This window comes from Rhineura floridana, chromosome 7 (assembly GCF_030035675.1).
Source record: "Rhineura floridana isolate rRhiFlo1 chromosome 7, rRhiFlo1.hap2, whole genome shotgun sequence".
Classification (NCBI taxonomy): Eukaryota; Metazoa; Chordata; class Lepidosauria; order Squamata; family Rhineuridae; genus Rhineura; species Rhineura floridana.
Genome location: NC_084486.1, coordinates 119,168,681 through 119,191,369, shown reverse-complemented (window position 1 = coordinate 119,191,369; position 22,689 = coordinate 119,168,681). Strand labels below are relative to the sequence as shown.

Genomic DNA, 22,689 nt, shown 5'->3' with positions numbered 1-22,689 from the left:
CTTGGTGAGATGGGTTTCAGAGGCACTGTTTTACAGTGGTTCTGATCCTACCACCAGGGTCATTTTCAGAAAATAGCATTGGATGATTTTTTGGCCCCCTGGCAGTTGTGCTGTTGGGTGCAGCAGGATACCATCTTGTCCCCAATGCTGTTTAACACCTGTATGAAGCCCCTGGGAGGGGTCAGCAGGAGATTTGGAGCAGTACCAAATCCCAGCTCTATTTTTCTGTAACGTCTGAATTGGGAGAGGCTGTGCAAGTCCTGGACCAGTGCCTGGACTCCATAGTGGGCTAGATGCAGGCAGTAAACTGACTCTGAATCCTAGCCAGACAGAGGCACTATGGTCCGTGGTCTCCAAGTCCAGATAACTGATCAATTGCCTGCTTTGGATGGGGTCATACTTCCTCTAAAAGAGCAAGTTTGTAGTTTAGGGGTGCTCCTGGATCCATCTTTGTCACTAGAGGCCCAGGTGACCTCAGTGGCTAGGAGTACCTATTACCAGCTTCAACTGGTAAGACAGCTGCAACAGTTTCTGGGCCAGGGTATGCTCTCTGTGGGGCTGCCCTTGAGGTTGGTCTGGAAGCTGCAGCTGGTGCAAAATACAGTGGTGTGACTGTTCACTGGGGCAGGTTATCACCAACATGTTACCTCTCTGCTGAAAGAACTGCACTGGCTGCCCATTAGCTACTGGACTAAGTTCAAGGTGCTGATTTTGGTGTACAAAGCCCTATACAGCTTGGGATCAGGATACCTGAAAGACTGTCTTACCCCTTATATACCCACTCAATCACTGCGCTCTGCAGGTGAGGCCCTCCTGCACATATCATCTTATCAGAAGGACCATTGCACCCAACATAGGAAGCAGACCTTTAGTGTTGTGGCATCTACCATTTGGAATTCCCTCCCCTTAAAGATTAGACAGGCACTATCTCCGTTATCTTTTGGATGTCTACTGAAGGCCTTCCTCTTTCAACAAGCCTTTTAAGTAGAGACCTTATCCCAGCTTGCATCTGTTCTGTAATTGCTTTTTAAGGGTTTTTTTTACGTTTTTAAGATTTTTTAAGATGTTTTATTTTTAAAGATGTTTTTAAGATGTTTTATTATGAAAATGTTTAAGATGTTTTTAGTGTTTTGTCATTTGTTTGCTGCCCTGGGCTCCTTCTGGGAGGAAGGGCAGGATAGAAATTTAATTAATAATAATAATTGCTAAATTGAGCATCCATATTCACAAACTGTGCACCTCCAAATACTAGATATTAGCAGCAAGCAGGAGAATGCTGTTGCTTCACATCCAGTCTGTAAACTTCTCACTGCCCAATATTGAAAACAGTGTCAGACTAGGGATCTATAAGTTGCTGACCCAAGAATGTAAAATAAGTACAAAGATAGGAGAATAAATTTTGAGTCCTGAATATTAAACATTATAATGTGTCTTGAAGGGGCTGTATTACTAATCTGGAATATTTAGGTTTTTAATATCTGCTGTTTGAGATGTTGTTTTTTTAAAACGTTTCTCTTCATTTAGCCTGATGAAGAATGTTGAGAACTCTGGGGTCTTATTTGCAAAGAATTTGTATTTGTCTGGGGACTTTTTACAAGCATTCAGTGATCTTTCCTTGAACACATGGAGGGGGAACATATGGAAAAGAAACCAATGAAAACACAGTCTTTTTTTAATACAAGTTTTTATTTTTAATTGTTTATAAGACATCAATAAAGAGTATGTGGTTATTGCAAATAATTACCATTAACACTTCTCAGAATAAAGTCACATCAGAGTTGATAGCATTCTTATTAAACGATGTTATTGTATCCTCCAAAATAAGCACTGAGAAACAGGCAGATGCATCTCTCCTTCATTATAAGCAAAAAAGGATACCCACACTTCCAAAAACTAAGTCATAGAAGTTAAAATCATCGTAATTGCCACTAAAGGAATTCCTTAACATACACACACTGAAACATGATGGGCACGATCCAGTGATTTCAGTGGGAGAATTCAACCTATGCCCAAATCTCTGAACTTAACAAAAGTCAACTTCTTTTTTTGCTATTTGTTGGGCAGAGCAATCCAAGTTGTGTCAGCTGGTGGGAGCGGAGCTGGCGGAAGGGCTGTCACATTCAGCTGCCATTCAGGAGCTGCTGGGAGGGGAGGATTCTGTTGGCACCGGGAAGGCACGACAGAAGGAAACAAAATATATGTTTCCTTCCACCAGCCTCTTCCCCAGAGTATTGTCTACAGGAAGGGGGGGCGCAGGACAAAGCTGAATAGGGCCTAGTTGCATAAGTTCCCCTCCCCTTGGCCCTTCCCCAACACACCCCTGGAATTCCCCTTTCGGAGCCCTTGCACCAGCTTCCCTACATAGAGCTTGGCTTCTCTGGCAGACCCCTGGCTAACCATGGTTGGGCTGGTTAACCCACGGCTGTGTAGGGAGGGAGGGGCTTCTGCCGGCGTAGCTCAGCAGAGCTGGGAGTCAACCGGCTCAGCCAGGGATCCACTGTATCCAACTCCCCTCAGCTTAACCACTTGGACTGGGCCCTAAGGGTTATGATATTATGTTGAACTTTATTGATTTTATTTTATTTTATTCATAAAATTATTGTCCCCTTAGTATAATAAAAATCTCTAAGTGATTTATTATCCTGGGTTATGTACCACTTAGACAGTTTCAGTGAAGGGCAACCTTAAGTAAAAGCTTTGAAATTACATATACAGTAATACCTCAGTTAACAAAGTTGATGCGATCCTGGACATTGCTTCTTTAACAGAAACTTTGGAGCAGACTGCGGTACAGATCATGAACTGGTCGTATCGAAAATCAGAGTAAAGCTAAAGAAGAAGAACAAAGCAATCATGCCAAAATACAATTTAAATAACATCCCAGAAGAATATAAAGATCAAATAAGGAACAGGTTTGAGGCTTTAAACTTAGATGACAGAAAACCAGAAGAACTATGGAGTGAAGTCAGAGACACTATCAGGGAAGAATGCAAAAAGACAATACCTCTAGTTAAAAAGAGAAAAAGACCTCAATGGACAACTGAAGAAACTCATAAAATGGTTAAAGAGAGAAGGAAAGCAAAAGCAAATGGAGATAGAAACATGGCCAGAACCCTAAATGCAACAGGACAGCAACTAGTATGGAGGGACAAAGAGAACTATTACAATGGTTATTGTATAGAAATAGAAAAGGACAACAAAAAGGGTAGAACAAGAGCCCTATTCCAAAAGATTACAGAAATGAAAGGGAAATTTAAACCAAGAGTAGGGATGTTGAATAATCAACAGGGGAACACACTGACTGACCGAGATGAAATAAAAGGAAGATGGAAACAATACACTGAAGAACTCTGTAAGAGAGATGACAGGATGACAGATTCATTCATGGAGGAACCGTATGATGAAGAACCAGCAATTTTAGAATGTGAGGTGAAAGCTGCTCTTAAAATACTTGGAAGAAACAAACCACCAGGAATAGATGGCATACCAATAGAGTTGCTACAAGCTACTGAGACTGAATCTGTCCAAAGTTTGACAAAAATCTGTCAAGAAATATGGAAAACTAAACAATGGCCCACAGACTGGAAGCATTCAATATACATCCCAATTCCAAAGAAAGGGGATCCCAGAGAATGCAGTAATTATCCAACTATTGCCTTAATATCCTATGCAAGTAAAGTAATGCTCAAGATTCTACAACAAAGGATCTTACCATATATGGAGCAAGAAATGCCAGACATCCAAGCTGGATTTAGAAAGGGAAGAGGCACCAGAGATCATATTGCAAACATACGTTGGATAATGCAACAAAGCAAGGAATTTCAGAAGAAAATCACCCTGTGCTTTATAGATTACAGCAAAGCCTTTGACTGTGTAGATCATGAAAAACTATGCAATGCTTTAAAAGAAATGGGGTGCCACAGCATCTGCTTGGCCTGATGCGCAACCTATACTCTGCACAAGAGGCTACTGTAAGGACAGAATATGGAGAAACCAATTGGTTCCCAATCAGAAAGGGTGTGAGACGGGGTGTATTTTATCACCCTATTTGTTTAATCTATATGTACAACATATCATACGGAAAGCGGGATTGGACCAAGATGAAGGAGGTGTGAAAATTGGAGGGAGAAATATCAATAATTTAAGATATGCAGACTATACCATGCTCTTGGCAGAAACCAGTAATGATTTGAAATGAATGCTGATTAAAGTTAAAGAGGAAAGCACCAAAGCAGGACTACAGCTGAACGTCAGGAAGACTAAAGTAATGACAACAGAAGATTTATGCAACTTTAAAATTGGCAATGAGGACATTGAACATCAAGGATTATCAACCTCGACCAAAATGGAGACAATAGTCAAGAAATCAGAAGAAGGCTAGGACTGGGGAGGGCAGCTGTGAAAGAACTAGAAAAGGTCCTCAAATGCAAAGATGTATCACTGAACACTAAAGTCAGGATCATTCAGACCATGGTATTCCCGATCTCTATGTATAGATGTGAAAGTTGGACAGAGAAAAAAGCGGATAAGAGAAAAATCAACTCATCTGAAATGTGGTGTTGGAGGACAGCTTTGTGCATACCATGGACTGCGAAAAAGACCAATAATTGGGTGTTAGAACAAATTAAACCAGAACTACCATTAGAAGCTAATAGGATGAAACTGAGGTTATCATACTTTGGACACATCATGAGAAGACATGATTCACTTGAAAAGACAATAATGCGAGGAAAAACAGAAGGGAGCAGATAAAGAGGAAGGCCAAACAAGAGATGGATTGATTCCATAAAGGAAGCCACAGACCTGAACTTACAAGATCTGAACAGGGTGGTTCACGACAGATGCTGTTGGAGATTACTGATTCATAGGGTCACCATAAGTCATAATCGACTTGAAGGCTCATAACAACAACCTGGCACACGTACACACTTTCACTCTTCTCCCCTCCTTCCCTCCTCAGCTCTGGGAGAAAGCAGGAGAGCAAGCACATAGACTTGTCAGTTTCACCCCAGCAAAGCCAAGGCACAGGCTTATCAGTTTATTGCTAGCAAAGCAAAAACAGGTTACTCAGTTTCACCTTAAGCTAAAGACACTGGCTTGAAAGTTTATCCAAAGCAAAGTAAAGGTAGTCAGTTTCACATGTAAAAAGCCTTCCTTAAAAGGAGCTTTGTTCTTGGAGGATTCCTTAACTGAGGTATGACTGTATATATCTGTGCTCTGCTGAACCCCACCCATAATTTGTTCCTTAAGAAAGCAAGGTGTATTTTTTTGCTGTTTTCTCAACTGTTCGGGAAAAAACAGAGGAATAATGGTCTCAGTCACTTCAGCAAGCTTGCTTTACCACCCAACCACAAAGGGAGGGAGAAGTGTTATTCCAGAACACTGAGTAATTTTCTACAGCAAAGACTATACGTACATGCACACACTTCAGTTAATTTTTGGTTTCATATACGTCAACTGACAGATTTGAAAGCCACATGAAATTATCTTGTAAGACACCAACTAAATTAAGAGCAAAAAGGTCGACAGTACAGACAAAGGAAAAGTAGCATGTCACTATGCAAAGAGCTGATCACCTGACAACACTAAATGAAACATTTAACTGATTCCTTTAACGCTTCAATGCTTCTCAGACTACTGCAGCTCATAGAACAGGTATGTACCTTTTTAAATACTTGCCACAAATATTATGATCATCTATGCAAATACTAAATACAGGCTGTGCAGACTATCAGTGTTTGTAATTAGAGTTATACTCAGAACACAGATACTCCATGTTGAAAGTTCAATAGCCACTATGTAAAATGTAAATGGACTGCTTTCAAGTCGATCCTGACTTATGGCGACCCTATGAATAGAGTTTTCGTGGTAAGTCGTATTCAGAGGCGGTTTAGCATTGCCTTCTTCTGAGGCTGAGGCAGTGACTGGCACAAGGTCACCCAGTGAGCTTCATGGCTATGTGGGGATTCGAATGCTGGTCTCAAAACTGCCATAAGTTTAGTTTCTCTGTTCAAAGTGTTTGTAAATCAGGAATTCGCTTTTAGGACTACATTGCAATTTCCTCTGTAACTGCCTGAAAGTGATTTGTCATTTTCTCAGAACAACCTTGTTTAAAGGTATATATAGGTGTATATATAGTCTCACATATTCAAGCAAGTCACAAAGGTGATGTGGGATTACCTCCATTGTTAAGTTTTCTTCCCTGCAATGGGTCAATCATGTGAGAAGTTAAAAAATATTTTGCTTCAAGTGATCCAGAATACTGCACTCTAATAATTAGAATCAGACTAATTAGAATTAGTAACTGCTGAGGATAAATGTAATATCAACTATAAGAAACTTTGCATGCTGAAAATCCCTGGTTCAATCCCCAGCATCTCCAGGTAAGACTGAGAAAGTCCCCTCTGAAATCCTGGACAGCCACTGCCAGTGGGTGTATACAATACTGAGCTAGTCCAGCTCAGTATAAGGCAGCTCCCAACATTCCTAAGATAAGTTTTATTCAAGCAGTATTATTCTAGCACTGTATTCAGGTTTTTGTTATGTGCCTTCAGGTTTTTGTTATGTGCCTTCAAGTCGATTACGACTTATGGCGACCCTATGAATCAGAGACCTCCAATAGCATCTGTTATAAACCACCCTGTTCAGATCTTGTCAGTTCAGGTCTGTGGCTTCCTTTATGGAATCAATCCATCTCTTGTTTGGTCTTCCTATTTTTCTACTCCCTTCTGTTTTTCCCAGCATTATTGTCAGATGTTTTAAATTCTAATGTTTAAAGGAAGAATCTGTGTAAGCCACTGATAGAAAAGTGTGTGCGACTGACACATCGCACACCCTTTCCTATCAGTGGCTTACACAGTGGCTTACACAGATAGGTGACAAACAGCATATTTCCACATGGTATTGGATGAAATACAGATGCCATAATATAATATTTAATTACATTTATATCTCATCTTTATTTGACCAGATCCTAAACTGCGTAGCCTCATCTGCCTTCAGGCCCTGGATAATAACTGACTTTCCACATATATCAGTCTTATCATTTACTAAGCCCCCTCAGCACCGCAGAGTCCTTGGGGCCTGGAAACTTGGCAGAATAGCAATTAGATCCCCTTGGGCAGTTAACTGCATTCATTATAGAATGTGCCACAGCTGCCACACCACGATCATAACATAAAACATTAGCCTAAGAGTACAATGCTCAGCTCCACTCGGCATGAAAAATATTTGTCCTGGCCAACTTATGGACTATCAGTAAATGGCTATTGATAAGCACCTAATGACTTGAGGAAAGGCCCACCAGATTTCAACCTTTTAGACATTCTGTGAGCAAACAAAAGCTTTCTTATTTCATCTAGCCCTTGGTGGCTGGTTTTGGTGATAACAGGTTTTGTTTTAGCGATACTATAGTTCTGTGCTGCTGCTGATTTGATTTATTTTGATTTTGTGTTTTAATTATAGTTTTATTATTTTAAGTTTGGTTTTTACCTTGCTTACGTTAGCTATCTTGCGCTCCTGCTTGGAGGCAGGGCAGGATATAAAACAAAAGGCAAATAGTCAGTTGGCTATGGATTTTTCTGAACTATTAGAACCAGCGATGTTAGGTAGTAATAGAGCCACAGCTAGGTGGTCACAGAAACATCCTCATACATCCCCATAGCTGTTACACACTGGAATTAACTAGCCATCAGGAAATTGTTAATTAATTAGCTGTGGGAGAAATTATGATCTACCAAAAGGTTCAATATATATCTTACTGATGCTTGCCAAACTGGTTAGAGTGGATGTCACTTAAAACTAGTCAAGTCACTACAAAAGTTTGTTAAGTAGACAATTTCACTGTCAGTAGAGTGAAACATACACATTGGGCCCTCATCCTTCATATGCTGGAATATCAACAGTGGTGTTAACTATAAAAAATCAATGCAAGTCTGAGGGCTACAATCAGGGCCGGCTCCAGGAATGCTGGGGCCCTTGGGCATCAGCTTGCCCTGGCCCGCGGCGTGTGTGTGTGTGTGTGTGCGTGCATGCGCATGCACACACGGCACCCCCCAACCCCCACCTACCTGTCTCCTGTCTTTTACCATTGCCCTTAACAAATATGGCGGTCACGGTTTCCTTAAGGGGATGATGCCTCTGCCGCCATCTTGGTTGATGGCATGTGTGTGCTATGTGTGCACATCTCTGCCATCAATTAAGATGGCGGCAGGGGCTTCAGTACCTTAGGGAAACCGCGGCCGCCATCTTCGTTAAGGGCAACGGTAAAAGACAGCAGACAGGTAGGTGGAGGGGTGTGGGGGGGCCCACGGATCATGGAAGGGGAGTGGAGGGGCAGCTGAGGGCCCCCCTGTAGCTCCGGGGCCGTCTGGCCAGTGCCCAACCTGGCTGCCCTTTAGAGCCGGCCCTGGCTACAATACATTTGAATTGGGAGATCCACCCAATAGGGATGGATGAGAAATTCAATAAAAGCAAACTGTACATCAGATTACCTTGCACTTCACAACTTCACTATTTTCCTGATACCAGATTTTTTTAAAAGCAGCAAATATGACATTGTTATTCATGACATCTTCAATCTGAACTACTGAAATGTGTATTCCCTTTAACTTCTGTGTCATTGAGGTGATGATGGTAGCCATTAACATTCAATGTTTGATTGTTAACCTGTTGCCCCCTTATACTAGTGTTTTTAAAAACTGATACCAAACTCACAGTTCTTTGCCAGTCTGTTGCGTCAGGCAGGCAAAGAATATCTCTCTACCAGGACACTGAAAAACTGACCAAGATGTGGGGAGGGTGAGTGAGAAAGCAAAATATGTTAGTTAACTTCAGACAGACTAACTATAAGGTCAAGAACACAGCAGATAGCAGCATTAAAGTCTTAAAGATAAATTGGGTTCAGTTTTCAACTTTCAAAATTACAGCACATAGCTGAGCTGGTAAAAAGTTGAGCTGCAGAAGCCTCATTTAATAGTGGGGGGGGGAGGAATGAGTCTCTTCTCCTCAGACAGACAATAACCCTGAGGCAAGATGCCTACTTGATCGGCAGTTACCCAACTCTTTTACTTTTGAATTTTAAAAAATTGCAGTCCATCATCAAGGGGAAAAACAATTATTTTGTTTTGCAATGGAAAATAAGAAAAGCAGAAGATAACAAAGCACTAACTACAGCAGACCAAAACCAGCTGCCAGGTTTATCAAAATGACAACCGAACCAGCACCAAACTATGAACTACATTCCTACCACCAAGTAAATTCATGTTACAATTGCCCAAGCTGTTGTTTTGTTTTTATTTTTTTCCTTTTACTTTAAACACAATAGCAGGAGACTCCAAATTTTATCAGGTCACTGGTGTTTAGGGACAGGGATTTAATTCTTGCTAGCAGTACTGTAACTCCAATCTAAACAGCATACATCCTGATCCCTGAAACTGCTGTTAATCTGGCAGAGTGAAAAAACAGAGGAACATATAGACTGGTGGTTTTCTCATACAGTGTTTTTGATAAAGGAAGTACAACTTTTGAGCTGAGCCACTACTTAAAACAAATTTAGTGGTCCCCTGCATTGGGTTTTTTTTTAAGGATCTGAAGATCCAGTTACAGATCTCTCACATCATGTAGGGTTGGGCTTTGAAATTTCCACTCATTAAGAATGAGACGACAAACCACATGTCCAAGAAAGCGTCCACTTATTACCATCAGTTAAATTATGTTATAATTACTAACTAAAGATGCCGCCATCCCTCTGTGGAATCACATTTACAGGAGCCTACAGGAAGAGCTGAGGCCAGAGGATGGGCCTCTTATTATTTCAAGGCTTTGGGTAATCATGAAATGTATCCTTTAAGAGCTTCTTAAATCTTAAACCACTCAGATGGGCATAAATTAGGGGAAAGACGAGGAATCACCTATCTTGGGAGAAAAGAGAGTGGGCGCTCAGTGTCACCAACTGGCATGTTCTTCATCTCCCATGAGGTGTTCCCTTCTCCTGGATGGGGAGGAGCTGATCATAGGAACATTAATTGATTAAGTTTGCTTGTTTTTATTGTCTTTGGTTGTTAATGATTTTTCATCACAACTTTGGCAGAAGAACCACCACAGATGTGGAAGAACAGTGAGTGGAAAAGAAGTATCAGTAGTTAACTAGAGGGCTGAAGCAGCTCACACGGAAGACTGCTGCTTCTGGCACTGAAGGCATCGGAGAACTTATAGGTATTGCAAATTGCTCTAGTTGGGAACCTATGTCATACCTCCCCTGTTTGCACAAGGTGAATGTGCTGAGTTTAGCATTTATATTCCAGGCAAATCAATTTGTGCTGGGGCACATCTAACCAGGTTGGCCACACAAATCCACCTGGGCATCTGCACTCCCCTCTATGCTGATTTTGTTAGCTAGTTATATAAACTAGGTTCCTTTAGTAAAGTTGTAGCTTCTTTAATCTCTCTTTCGGATGACTGTCTCGTTATTTTTAGCCCTAAAAATGTTGGCATACTTGTAGTATAATATTTGTGCATATTACAATACTATCTGCATTTAAAATCACTTGCGTTTAAAGCAGAAGATTGCAAATTGATACACACACACACTTGATCACTATAAAATTGCCAGCATTATCAATTCCATCAATATTTAAACTATATTTCTGTTTGCCCATCAACATTACTACAACACTGGGGAAGGAAGACAGCTGTAAGATACGCCAAAAGGAAACTGCGGGTTCAGTGTTCTTCATCTGGGAATCATTACCCTGTTTCATTTCTTAGAAATGTTAAAAATAACCACTTCCTCTTCAATGTACATGCTCTAGCAATGTTACTACAAGTCTGCTACAAAACAGGTCCATTATGCAGAAAAGTAGATCGTCAAAATACGGAAAGTTATGTAAACATTTTAGGCAAATACATTTTTTCTTGCATCTTAATTTCAAACCTCCTATGGCGAGGGATGTTGGAGAATTCCAACAGAAACAGAAGCAGAAATTGCCAGTGTCTGTTTATTTGTCCTGTGTTTGGAATGGCTAATTCTGGGATCAGCCCCACTAGCAAAAAAGAAAATGCATCTCTCATATGAATGCAGGGTCACACTACATAGATTTGTCAAGAAGTTGCTTTAAACATCTGAAAAATAAATTTGTACCAGAATATTTGCACAAGGTGTTCAAATGCCCTTGAGCAGTCCTTCCCATCCTGGCATTCTCCAGATTTTTGGACTATAATTCCCATTGGCCCTGCCAGTGCCAGCTACGGCCAATGGACATTGTAGTCCAAAACATCTGACGGGCACCAGGATAAGGAAAGTTGCTCTTGTACTTCTTCCAGATCTGGTTATACATTGTATAATATTATGACTGAACCAAACAGAGATGATCATTTACTCTAACACTGTTCATAAGTCAGCTTATTTTTCTCTTTCTTTCTCTTGCACCTACAGGTTTTGTCTCTCAGAGAGGCATTCATACTTCGCCTTGCCTGTAAGACATTTAAGATGCCCTCCACCAATTTCTCAGACTGCAATGTTTATTCTGAAATGGAGCCATTTACTTATTTTTATTACTTGATCTTTCTTATTGGGTTCATTGGGAGCTGCTTTGCTTTATGGACTTTCACACAGAGAGAGCAGAATCGCAAATGCATGAGCGTCTACTTAATTAACCTACTAACAGCAGATTTTTTGCTAACTCTTGCCTTGCCAGTGAAAATCACTGTTGATTTAGGAATTGCTCCCTGGAAACTGAAAATATTCCACTGTCAAGTCACAGCTTGCCTCATCTATATCAACATGTACTTATCAATCATTTTCTTGGGATTTGTAAGCATGGATCGTTGCCTTCAGTTAATACATAGATGCAAGATTTATCGCATCCAGGAGCCTGGTTTTGCAAAGATGATATCAACAGTAGTTTGGGTAATGGTTCTCTTTATTATGGTGCCAAATATGGCAATTCCGATCGAAAAAATCAAAGAAAAGCCAAATGTGGGCTGTATTGAATTCAAAACAAAAGTGGGAAGAGACTGGCATGTCTTTACTAATTTCATATGTTCTGCAATATTTCTCAATTTTTCAGCCATGGTGCTTATTTCTAACTTCCTTGTCATCAGACTACTCTATCGAAACAAATACAGTGGAAGCTACCGCAATGTGAAAAAAGCTCTGGTGAACATACTCTTAGTCACTGCAAGCTACATCATATGCTTTGTTCCTTACCATATTGTTCGGATCCCGTATACTCTGAGTCAAAGCAAAGCTATAATCACAGACTGCTCTCTCAAACAATCCCTCTTTAAAGCAAAAGAATCCACTCTGCTGTTTGGTGTGTCAAATCTTTGTTTTGACCCACTTTTGTATTTTTATCTTTCAAAGACATTTAGACTGAATGTGACTAAGACTTTTGGATCACATAAAGAAAAAAACGCTCACCCAGAAAATGAGTTAACAGATATAGCACTATGATGCTTCAGCTGAGAACCTGAGGGCCTTTCCATATAATCAATTCATTGCACATTAAAATGCATTGTCTCCCAATTATTGTGCACAGCTTTCACTTCTTTCTTCCAGGTACAGCTTTAGTTGTAGGGACATTACATTTTTTTAGTAAGTGCTATGTTTTGTCTCCCTCCCCAAAAGATACTACATTCATTGCTAGTGCCTTGTAGAATTTGATTGCACACATATCATAGACAATTATTTGGTTTCTGAAGGATGATGTACAATCTTGGTCATTCTCAGAGTAGATTTAAGTCCAATGATTTCAATGGTTTACTCAGAGTATAACTTAGCTGGATATCACCAAAAGTGTTTAATGGCAAGTGGCAGTCCTTTTACTTCTGCCCCATAGACATTAAATCACATTCAGTTAGCTAAAGTGGCATGACTGAACACTTTTTGAACCTTTTTGAAGAAGGTTGCTTTCAGACTTTTGGCATTTACAGCTGTGTTCATAAGCAGCATGGAACTCATCTATGGGACCACACACAATGGGTCAAGTCCAGATGCAACACTAAACATGGTTTGGTGTCACAATAACAAGCCCCGTGCTTATCTCTTCTTTATAGTTGGTTCCTGGTTTTTGCAATCCACAGTTTGGCAATCAAATACAGTGGCAAACTATGGTATGCCAAAATCCAGAAAGTTAATAACCAAATGGAACATGGGCAGGGGAGGGAGGACTGCACAAGAACAGGGCTTGGTCACATACACATCTGAATCAACACATTGTTAAAATTATTTTTAAAATAAGTTGTTCAAGTGTACATCACTATGTGCTCCCCAGGTGCACAGCTATTATTCCTAAAGCTTCACTTGTGGAAGAACATCCCTGTTAGTTTCCACTTCGAGGGGCCTGTTTATCCCACCCTTCTCCCTGTTGGAGCTGCTGGACGTTAAGATCAAGAGGAGATGCCACTTTTGATCTTGCAACCAGACTATCACCCACACTGGGTTCTATGCCAGGGTGGGAAGACTTACACCAGGAGCTTCCATCTGAAGTTACACCTTTTGGACTATATAGGCGAGAAGCCCTATTATTGAAACTGTTGCCTCTACCTTATTGTTTAGTTTTTACTGTTTAGCCCTGTGATGTTCTGATGTTTTATATGTCTTTGCTTTGTACATCGCTCAGAGTGGCTGGGTAACTAGCCAGATGGGCGACTAATAAATAAATAAATAAATAAATAAATAAAAACTAGTTCATAATAGCTACAATGATATTGTGGGATGACCTGGGCAGTTGTGCAGAAAGTCCTCAAGAAGGGATGGTTGTAAAGGATGTCTCAGATATAGTAACCAGAGAACACATCAGATTAGAGGCTCATCCACAGATTTCCACACTTTAGAGCCTGACTGTGCATACACACAATGTGTGCAACAAAACCCGACTAGCCTTTATTAAGAGAAAAATTGCTCTGGGAAGGGGTGATTTGGATCAGACACACACAATGGTAGAAAATCAACTTTCCCATCACATCTCTATTACAACTTGCCTGTTCCCAAAGTGCTAAAAGAGGAGATTTGTTACACATGCACAAGGCTTATGGTGCCTTCAAACTGTCAGTATTTTGAGGGAGAGATTTAAGGACTTATTAGAACTTCAGTTTTGCATGTTTAAAGTGGTTTATAGGGATCTGTCACCGTAGCACAACAAATCCACTTTTAAAAGACTAATGGCACAGTCCTATAGGTATTTAGGCTGAGGGGAGTTAGGATATAGCAGATCACTAGCTGAGCTCAGCTGGGCTACACCAGCATAAGTCCCTTATCCCAGCTCAGTCAGGCCTCAGCCAAGAATGGCATAAATTAAGCCGACATAAGTCCCCCAAAGGGGGTATTTCCAGGGGTGTGACAAGGGTGGGAACAAGGGGAGGGGGACTTACACCATATCCTACACCCATTCGGCTTGGCCATGTGACCTCCAGTCCCAGCGTAAATGAAGCTGGGGGATAAGGTGGTCTAAGTAAAAACATATAATATAATAGATTTTCTTCTGCTTTTATTTTACTTCCACTGGGCTAAGCCAGCATTCTCCCCTCCCAAGAACTGCTGAATGGAGTTAGGATCTGGCAGACTTTAAGCTGTTGTTTTACAGCAGCTTCCTTGATGTAGGATTGCTCTGTAAATGACTAACAGTAAGATGGATAAACATACTGTAAGCAAATGAGGATAAATTCAGGATGAGCACTCATTGTCATATAAATGCCTTGCAAACAAATCACAAGTAATGCTCAAATGAAAACTAGATGCAATCTAATCTCTGCGTAAGCTTTATGCAAGCAAATCAGGCTCAGTGTTCAATAAACAGGTTGTCTGGAGCAGTCCCTTTGTTTAAATATCCAAGATTAGCAAAACTGTTACTAATTCCACCAAGCAAACAAAACAACAAGCATTTGATTTTAACCTATTTCTCAAAAGTAACATTGGAGACCCCTAACCCTAGTCTACTCAAAATATCCCTATGGTTTCTGCTTCAAAAACATCCATCTAGATCATAGTGGATTGGAAATATTTTCTGTATTCATTGGAGTTGTCAGCTGCTTTCAGATATGTGAAATGAAATATAGGTAACAGTTTTTACACTGCACAATTAGTTATCTCCTCTTGAAACAGAGAATGTGAATAATAGCATTTTTAATGTGCAAATGAAAATATCTGATGTCTATGATTCATCTAGAATGCTTAAAGAGTAGAGAGACTGCTTTTGAGAATACCTTGTACAAGAAGTCTAACCAGCACAGAACCCCCAAACATGAACTCAAGAATGAATGGGATATTGATTCTACGTTCATGTTAATATTTTTGAAGAACATGATGTGCTTGACAGACCATGTATGAATTTCAAAATGCATTTGGATACAATCTTAATATATAAATCCATGTAAAGTTGGTAATGATTAAGTCCCACTGAATATACTGGAATAAGCTGATTCACAACTAATTTAACTCTCATTGGTTTCAGTAAGAGTATAGTGAGGCTGGCAAAAATTATCCCTAATCCAGTTTAGTTGTCGTTAAAGGTATACTCTACACTTAGCTGGGAGTATTCTCAAATGTAGCGGAACTTGCTTCCTAGTAAACACATAGGATTGGTCTGCATATGTACAAACTTGCATATGTACAAACAGTTCATCAAAGATATAAAGAAGTTACTTACCAGAGGTATAGGAAAATGTGTCGCATATTGCAAATGGCGAAGGAGGTTGTAGTTTGATGGAAAGATCAGCTCCCTCAGTTTTTCCCTCTTCACAGACTTTTCACTGGTTGTTGAAATTCTTCTGTCTATCACTGATATAGAATTCAGATTCTCACAAGACTCCCCAGGCATTGGAGAAAATATCTAAGCCATGTAAAACAAACATTTAACACTGTAAACAGAAATATCCATTGGATGTATGGTATGACCAATTACATATGATTTATGTCAGAGATAGCCAGCATGGTGTCCTCCAAATGTTAGACTACAGCTCCCATCAGCCCCGGCCAACATGGGCAATGGTCAGGGATGATAAGAATTTAGTCCAGCATCTGGAGGACAGCACATTGGCTACTCCTGATATATGCCAATGGAAGCAACATTCATTTGTCTTGAAATATGCAATAACTAAAACCATTTTTATTCTATTTTGGAACAGGAGCTCATAAGGAGGCAAAGATTTGCCTGAAAGGAGCATGATTTCAGCTAAACTTATTTTCAAATAAGTGTGCTTTAGGATCATACACATTGTGGGCGCTTTGTCCTCTCTACTGAAGATGAAGAAATCTACTGAAGAAATGGCAGCAATGCATGCTACTAAACACCTTCCTATTCCTGTGATTACTTCTTGGGCTACAGAGTGAAGGAAGACTGAGCAAGTGGAATGCTCCTAGGTCTGAATGTAGAGTGAAGAGTGGCTTATGTACTCACTATTCCTATACCTTTTGGGTAAATAAAGATAGCATTATCATAGCAGACTATCTCCATTAACTATTAATATTTTTTCAGGTATTAAGGTTCAGGATAGATTCAGAAATCCAGTTCTTTCATTCCACCTTTTCAAATCAAGTGATGACATCTGCAGTCTTTTAATGGTAGGTCTGCATGTACCTAGATGTCCAAAAAGGTCCAGCACACAGCTGAACATGTGAATGCTCCCTTAGACTGAAATGATGAGGGGAAAATTCATCAACAAGGCCACATAAAGTGCAAATTATCTTGGATTCAATGGCCTTATAAAACTCTTTCAACTCTACTATTCTATGAAGGTTTTTCAAGAGCACACAGAAATTTGATATGTTTTGATTCATAGTGCTTCATGTTCATCCGGAGCACTCTTGTCTTTCTGGACAATGACTGGCTACTCAATGGTGCTCATTTCAAAGATGCCTATCTTTACTGTGATAGTAGAGTGCTATAGCTATTCTACTCATCCATAAATAAATAGGAAAGGGAAAAATTTAACAGTGTCAGAAACACTCTTAACGGTAGTTGTGCTTCTTTAAGCAGCAAAAATATATGAACAAAATTATCTCAGTAAGTATAAAGGATATGAATTCATGCTTGAGTGCTCATGTCGTGTCCATGACGTGACAGTGGTATTTTAAACCAAGTCGATGTGGTATTAAGGTTATCACAGAGGAAATAGATGAGGCAGCTTTTGTAAACCTAACACCATGATGCTGTTTCAAAGAAGGAAAAGTTGAGTATGGAGAAAAGAGGTGAGACTTTTTGAGAATACGCAAAGAAATGCAGACAATACTAATAAGAGTGCATTCCAAGTCTCATAGCATGCTGGTGTATGTAGAAAAATGAGGAATGGATCTTAAAAAAAAAAATCAGAAGTTAAACCTACTGGAAATTCCGAACCAAAGTCTGTCTTAAAGTCATTCTTGTCTACATCATCAAAAATATTAGAAGTTCCCGAGTCAATGTACATATGTTCCATAATACTATGGTCCTAATGATCATCGAAGAGAAAAAGAAACACCAGTCAGGGTATGATGTAAATCACGGGTGACTGGCCACCAGCTGTTAAAATAAAAATCACCCAGTTTAAAAAGCAAAATACAAAAATTATTACATAGATTAAACAAAACCTAAAACATTTCTGGCACCAGCATACATAACAATCAAAATGGGCTGTTTCTGAGGTCATACTTTAAAATAACATGCTCAGGGAGACTCTATTCAAGGGGAGCATATTTTGTCTACAATGAATGAGTGATCTCCCAGGAAATGTCTACTTTGCAATACGATTAGTTTCTTCAGACTAGAGAAAGGCTGCAGCTAAACCATCATGACTTCTATTGTGGGATAAGTATTCTCTAAGGACACCATACATTGCAATTTGCATACAGGGCCAATGTTCATGTGAAATTGTGCTGCTGCTGAAATGAAACCTTGAAGAAATAAAAGTCTGAAATTATTTTCCCTGCAGTTCCAAAAAATGATGGATTGGCTTTGGGGAAAGAAACTAAGAGTCATTAAAGTTAAAAAGGAAATTTGGGCCCAAACCTTAACAGCACATCCTTTCCTTTAACGGACATAAAAAATAATGGGAAAATATCAACACCTTTGATATATAAAAGCACCTTCATCCAGCAAAGCCTTAGTCTTGATCTTACCAGGATCCAATCCCAGTTTTTTGGCTGTCCTCCTGTCAACCATTGCATGCAGGCACCAGTTCACAATAGTCACAGCCTCTCCCAATGTAAAAGAAATCCGATCCAGCATAGTGATGACAGTGCCCAATATATCCTAAAGACCACTCCCAGCCACTTCATATAGATATTAAATAGCACTGGGGTCAAGACAGTGCCCCACAGCAGAAGGTGGACACATAATTCCCCGATATCATTCCTTGAACCCAGGCCCATAAGTAGGAGTAAATAGCAGTTGCTGAGAATTCTAAGTGAAGAGAGTACTGTTACACTCAGGTCCTGCTTGTGGGCTTCCCAAAGATATGTATTAGGCCACTGTAAGAACAGGATGCTTGACTAGATCAGACCTTTGGCCTGATTCAGAAGAGCTCTTATTACGTTCTAGGAGTGAAACCACTGTAAAATAATGCAGCCCAGCACAGAGAGATGGCCCAGGAGCATACCGTGGTCAAAGATATAAAAAGCCATTGAGAGGTCAAGCAAAAGCATTAGGGTTGCACTTCCCCAGTTCCTGTCTCAAAAAAGGTTATTCATCAGGTAAACCAAGGGCAATTATGTCTCAACACCAGACCTAAACGCAGACCAAAATGGGTCAAGATAATAAATTTTCTCCCAACAGTGTCTGCAGCTACTGCTACTACCCTCTCAATGGGTAACATTTTGATAACTAGAAGCACAAAATATATGGTGCACATAGGTCTTCTTTTCATATTTATTTGTATTTATTTCTGAATACTGCCTTCCATTACAATCCCAAGGCAGTTTAATGATTTGGAAGGCAATCCAATAAAAAAATAAACACACATTACAACCAATATAAACTGACTGAATCTATTGTTGTATTCAGTAACCAAAACAGTTATCAAGGCCAGGCACCACTAATTCCCAAATGTCTGGATGAAGGCTTCAAAAACTCCACAAGGCTGGCGCCTGCCTTATTTCCAGGAAGAAATAGTTCCAGAAACTGGGTACCATGACAGGCTCTCTCCCTGCAGATATAATTCTGCAGGCTGCAGCACAACTAAGACAGCCTCATCCTGATATCAGGATAATGTTGAGACCTTGAGATCTCAATATTGCGCTGATGTAGGGTTGCCAGATGTCCAGTTTTTGCCCAGAGACTCTGGATTTTGGGGTGCTCTCTGGGTCTCCAGGTGAATCACCTTAATCTCCAGACTCTGAGCTTTCATTTAAAAAAAATAAGTTTCTAGGTGGTCTGGTTCCCAAGATATACATCAAAATGTCAGCCACCCCCCGCAACTTCAGTTAAATGAGCTCGTAGCTGGCTGCTCTAATCCCGCCCTTGTGATTGTGGGTTGTGATTGACAAGGCAGTGACTAGATCCCATTGCAAGTCAGAAAACTCTTTTCCTGCTTTTCTGAAAATCTCATCAACTGAGTAAGTATCTACCTTTCAGTCTTTTTCTCTCTTGTGTGCAGGCATCAAACAAGTTTACATTTTCCTGGCCTGTTGAAGAGAGCACTGTTTTGAAACCCTTCTCAATATGAAGCTTTAATCCAGTACTTGCTTTTCTGGGAGTAAAGCTGCAATGCTAATCCCACATACCTGGGATGACTCTGGAGTAAACCCTATTGAATTCAATAGGATTTACTTTTGAGTAGATATGGTTAGGATTGTGTTGTAAATTGATGGGACTTTTGAGTGAACATAGCAAATAATTGTTTTTATGTTGTAAATCTTTCTTTTCCCCTCCAATCCTATTTTTAAGGCAATTGGGCAGGACTTACATAGATATCACTGCTTTTATTATGTAATAAACTAATACTGATGTTTTTAAAAAAATGTTCTCCAAAGATCAACAGGTTTTGACAATAAACTGTTATCTGGGGTGCATGTATTTTTACAACTCGTGTGTGTGTGTGTGTGTGTGTGTGTGTGTGTGTGTGTGTGTGTGTGTGTGTGTGGAGTATTGCCAACAACCCTGTGAGGTAGGGTTGCAGATTGGAAACCAAGGCAGCTCACAATAACAAATAAATCCCTTCAAAATCAAATAAACATAAAAACAAGTATAAAAAGTTGCAAAACAGCTTAAAGTGGCATGATTCTGAATTTTGGGTTGAGTGAGTGAAGTTCCTTATCACTTGAAGTGCATTATCCCTTCCGTGTTTGAGTAAGCCCCACTGAATACATTGGGACTTGCTTCTGAGTAAACAAATGTAGGACTGCACTATAAATATCCTTACAGGTTGTGTAAATAATAAACATATTTGGTAGTCATGTTTATATAAATATTTCTTCATAATATGTCCCTAGAAGTATCTGATTTCACACTGTGATTCTAAGTATTACTTCCTCTACATTTTCAGTGTGCCCTTCTTCCTTGGAGCGTTCATGGTTACCCTCTATTGTTTTCATCCTGAGAGGGAGATTAGGCTGAGATGCTGAGTAGCCCATAATCACCGAGTAAACTTTGTAGCTCATTTCCATTTTTAAAAAATAATTAAAACTATTTACATGCAGACAAAGTTTATTAGGTAGATCCACACAATATGTTTAAAGCACATCCAACTTGCATTTAAAGCACATGACGTCCCCTAAAGAATCGTGGCAAGTGTAGTTTCCCCCTCACAGTTATAGTTCCTACCACCCTTAACAAACTACAGTTCCCATTATTCTGTGGTGGGATTCATATGCTTCAAATACGTATTGAATGTGTTTTAAATGAATGGTGTGGATCTGCACTAGGTAGATGTGCATTCATTAGTAAACTGAAAACAACGATTCTAAAAGATATTTTTTTAAACAGGGGAAGGGTTGTAACTCAGTGGTAGGGCATATGCTTTGCATGCAAAGGCCCAAAATTCCATTTCTAGAAAAGACTATTGCCTGCAATCCTGGAGAGCTAATGCTAGTCCATGTCATCAGTACTCAGCTAGATGGCACCAAATGGCCTGAGCAGGTATAAGGTGGATTCCTTTGTTCCTAAAAATAGAAAAACCCAAGGGCCACAGTGACTCTAAAATTTATTTATGTATTTTAATTACAACATTTATATACCACTTTAATGTAAAAAATCTCAAAGCAGTTTACACACAAAAATTAAAAAAAATATTGGCAAACAGTTAAAGACAGGTATTTAAAAATATTCAATATAATAAAACCAACAATGAGTTAAAATAACTCATTAGATAAAAAACATAATAGCTTTTACATGCCTAGGTAGGCTTGCCTAAACAAAAATGTTTTAGCAGGTGCCAAAAAGAGTACAATGAAGGAACCTGCTAATGTCAATAGGCAAGGAGTTCCAAAGTGTAGGTGCTGCCACACTAAAGGACTGATTTCTTACAAGAGCAGTTCTATGTGGCACTAGTAACACAGAAAGCACACCTTGACTTGGCCTGGTAGCAAATCAGCAACCAATGCAGATTTCAGAGCAGAGGTATTATGTGCTGATAGAGTCTCACTCATGTCAGCAATTGTGCCATGGCATTGTGCACTAACTGCAGCACCCAGGTCAGGTTGTGCTGCATGGAGATTTCTGTGAACTTGGCTGACTGGCTGCCAGGATTTTTTAGTTTTGGTTAGGAATCCTGACTGGTTGCGGGATGCTGAATTTTCTGTCTCACTCATAAGAATCTTGTTGTGGTTTAGGAAATCATCACTGTCTTTCATTTTTCTTTTTCTATTTGCATTTCATTTACCTTTATTCTCACTCCCTTTCATCCATAGAAGCAACAACAGTGGTTCCATGCGCTCTGCTCAACCCCCTTAAACTCACTGATGATGCACCTTGCTGTTTTCATGATAGTTTGTTTCTTGCCCAATAGTGGTAAAAGAGAATTCACATACTGGGCAGTGTGGCTGCAATTGTTATTGTTCCCAGGCTGCTGCCTATGAAGGTAGACCAAACCGTGTATGTTTTCTCTCTGTCAATTATTATTCACTGGAATTGGGCTGGCTGTCAAAGTGAGTTTATAGAAGCCCACAGGGAGACAGAAAAGAGTAGAGAATCTTCTTACTCTTACTTATTTCTCAGATCCAATCCCAATCCTTTATTTACGGTCAAAGACCCGTTCATCCAAATCAAAATTAGTTACAGAAAGGCAATGTCGAATACATTTAAAATAACATATAAAATATCAATAAAACTAAAATTAAAACTCTTCAGGGTTTACAAGAAGTATAGAAAAGTAGGCTTACAATAACCGATTAGGTTACACGGCTGAGTCATATAGTATGGGTTGCATAAGTACAAATATACAAAGGTTATTACTGTCTTAGCCCCTAAAATATGTGTTATATACATCTAATTTGGGTAAATTATACAGACCCTATTGAAATTCGTGTTTGCTGCGCTACATATATAAACTTGGCTACTTGTATAGTAGTTTGTTTGTCAGATCCAGATAGTAAGTACACAGTAGAAGCTTCAGGAGACTTATGTGAAATTTTTCTTAAAATCTCTTTAAGGTACTTAGCACGAATCTGAGAGAATAGGGAGCAGGAGAGAAGGGTATGCGAAGGGGGTTCAATATCAATACCACATGGACAAATACGTTGCTCGTATGGAATCCCCTTAAATCTTCCTTCTAAAACTG

General features: G+C 39.6%; 2 protein-coding genes across 2 annotated transcripts in view; one reads left to right on the top strand and one right to left on the bottom strand.

The window, feature by feature from the left end:
* The window catches only part of MED12L (mediator complex subunit 12L), a 366,394-nt gene that overhangs the window by 248,915 nt on the left and 94,790 nt on the right, over window positions 1-22,689 (bottom strand). Inside the window, exons 15-16 of the mRNA XM_061637068.1 lie at window positions 17,323-17,427; window positions 15,648-15,830 (exon numbers count right to left, since the gene is read on the bottom strand). Coding sequence (XP_061493052.1) covers window positions 15,648-15,830; window positions 17,323-17,427 — 288 coding nt within the window. The remainder of the gene's footprint in view (window positions 1-15,647; window positions 15,831-17,322; window positions 17,428-22,689) is intronic.
* Window positions 5,356-13,610, top strand: GPR171 (G protein-coupled receptor 171). Its single transcript, XM_061637067.1, has 3 exons — window positions 5,356-5,655; window positions 10,091-10,215; window positions 11,435-13,610. Exon 3 carries the CDS (start codon window positions 11,489-11,491, stop codon window positions 12,452-12,454), a length of 966 nt encoding a protein of 321 aa, XP_061493051.1. The 5' UTR covers window positions 5,356-5,655; window positions 10,091-10,215; window positions 11,435-11,488; the 3' UTR covers window positions 12,455-13,610.

Bases quoted from the DNA above. Each gene is read 5' to 3' on its own strand.
- GPR171 (XM_061637067.1), top strand. From the start codon at position 11,489: ATGCCCTCCACCAATTTCTCAGACTGCAATGTTTATTCTGAAATGGAG.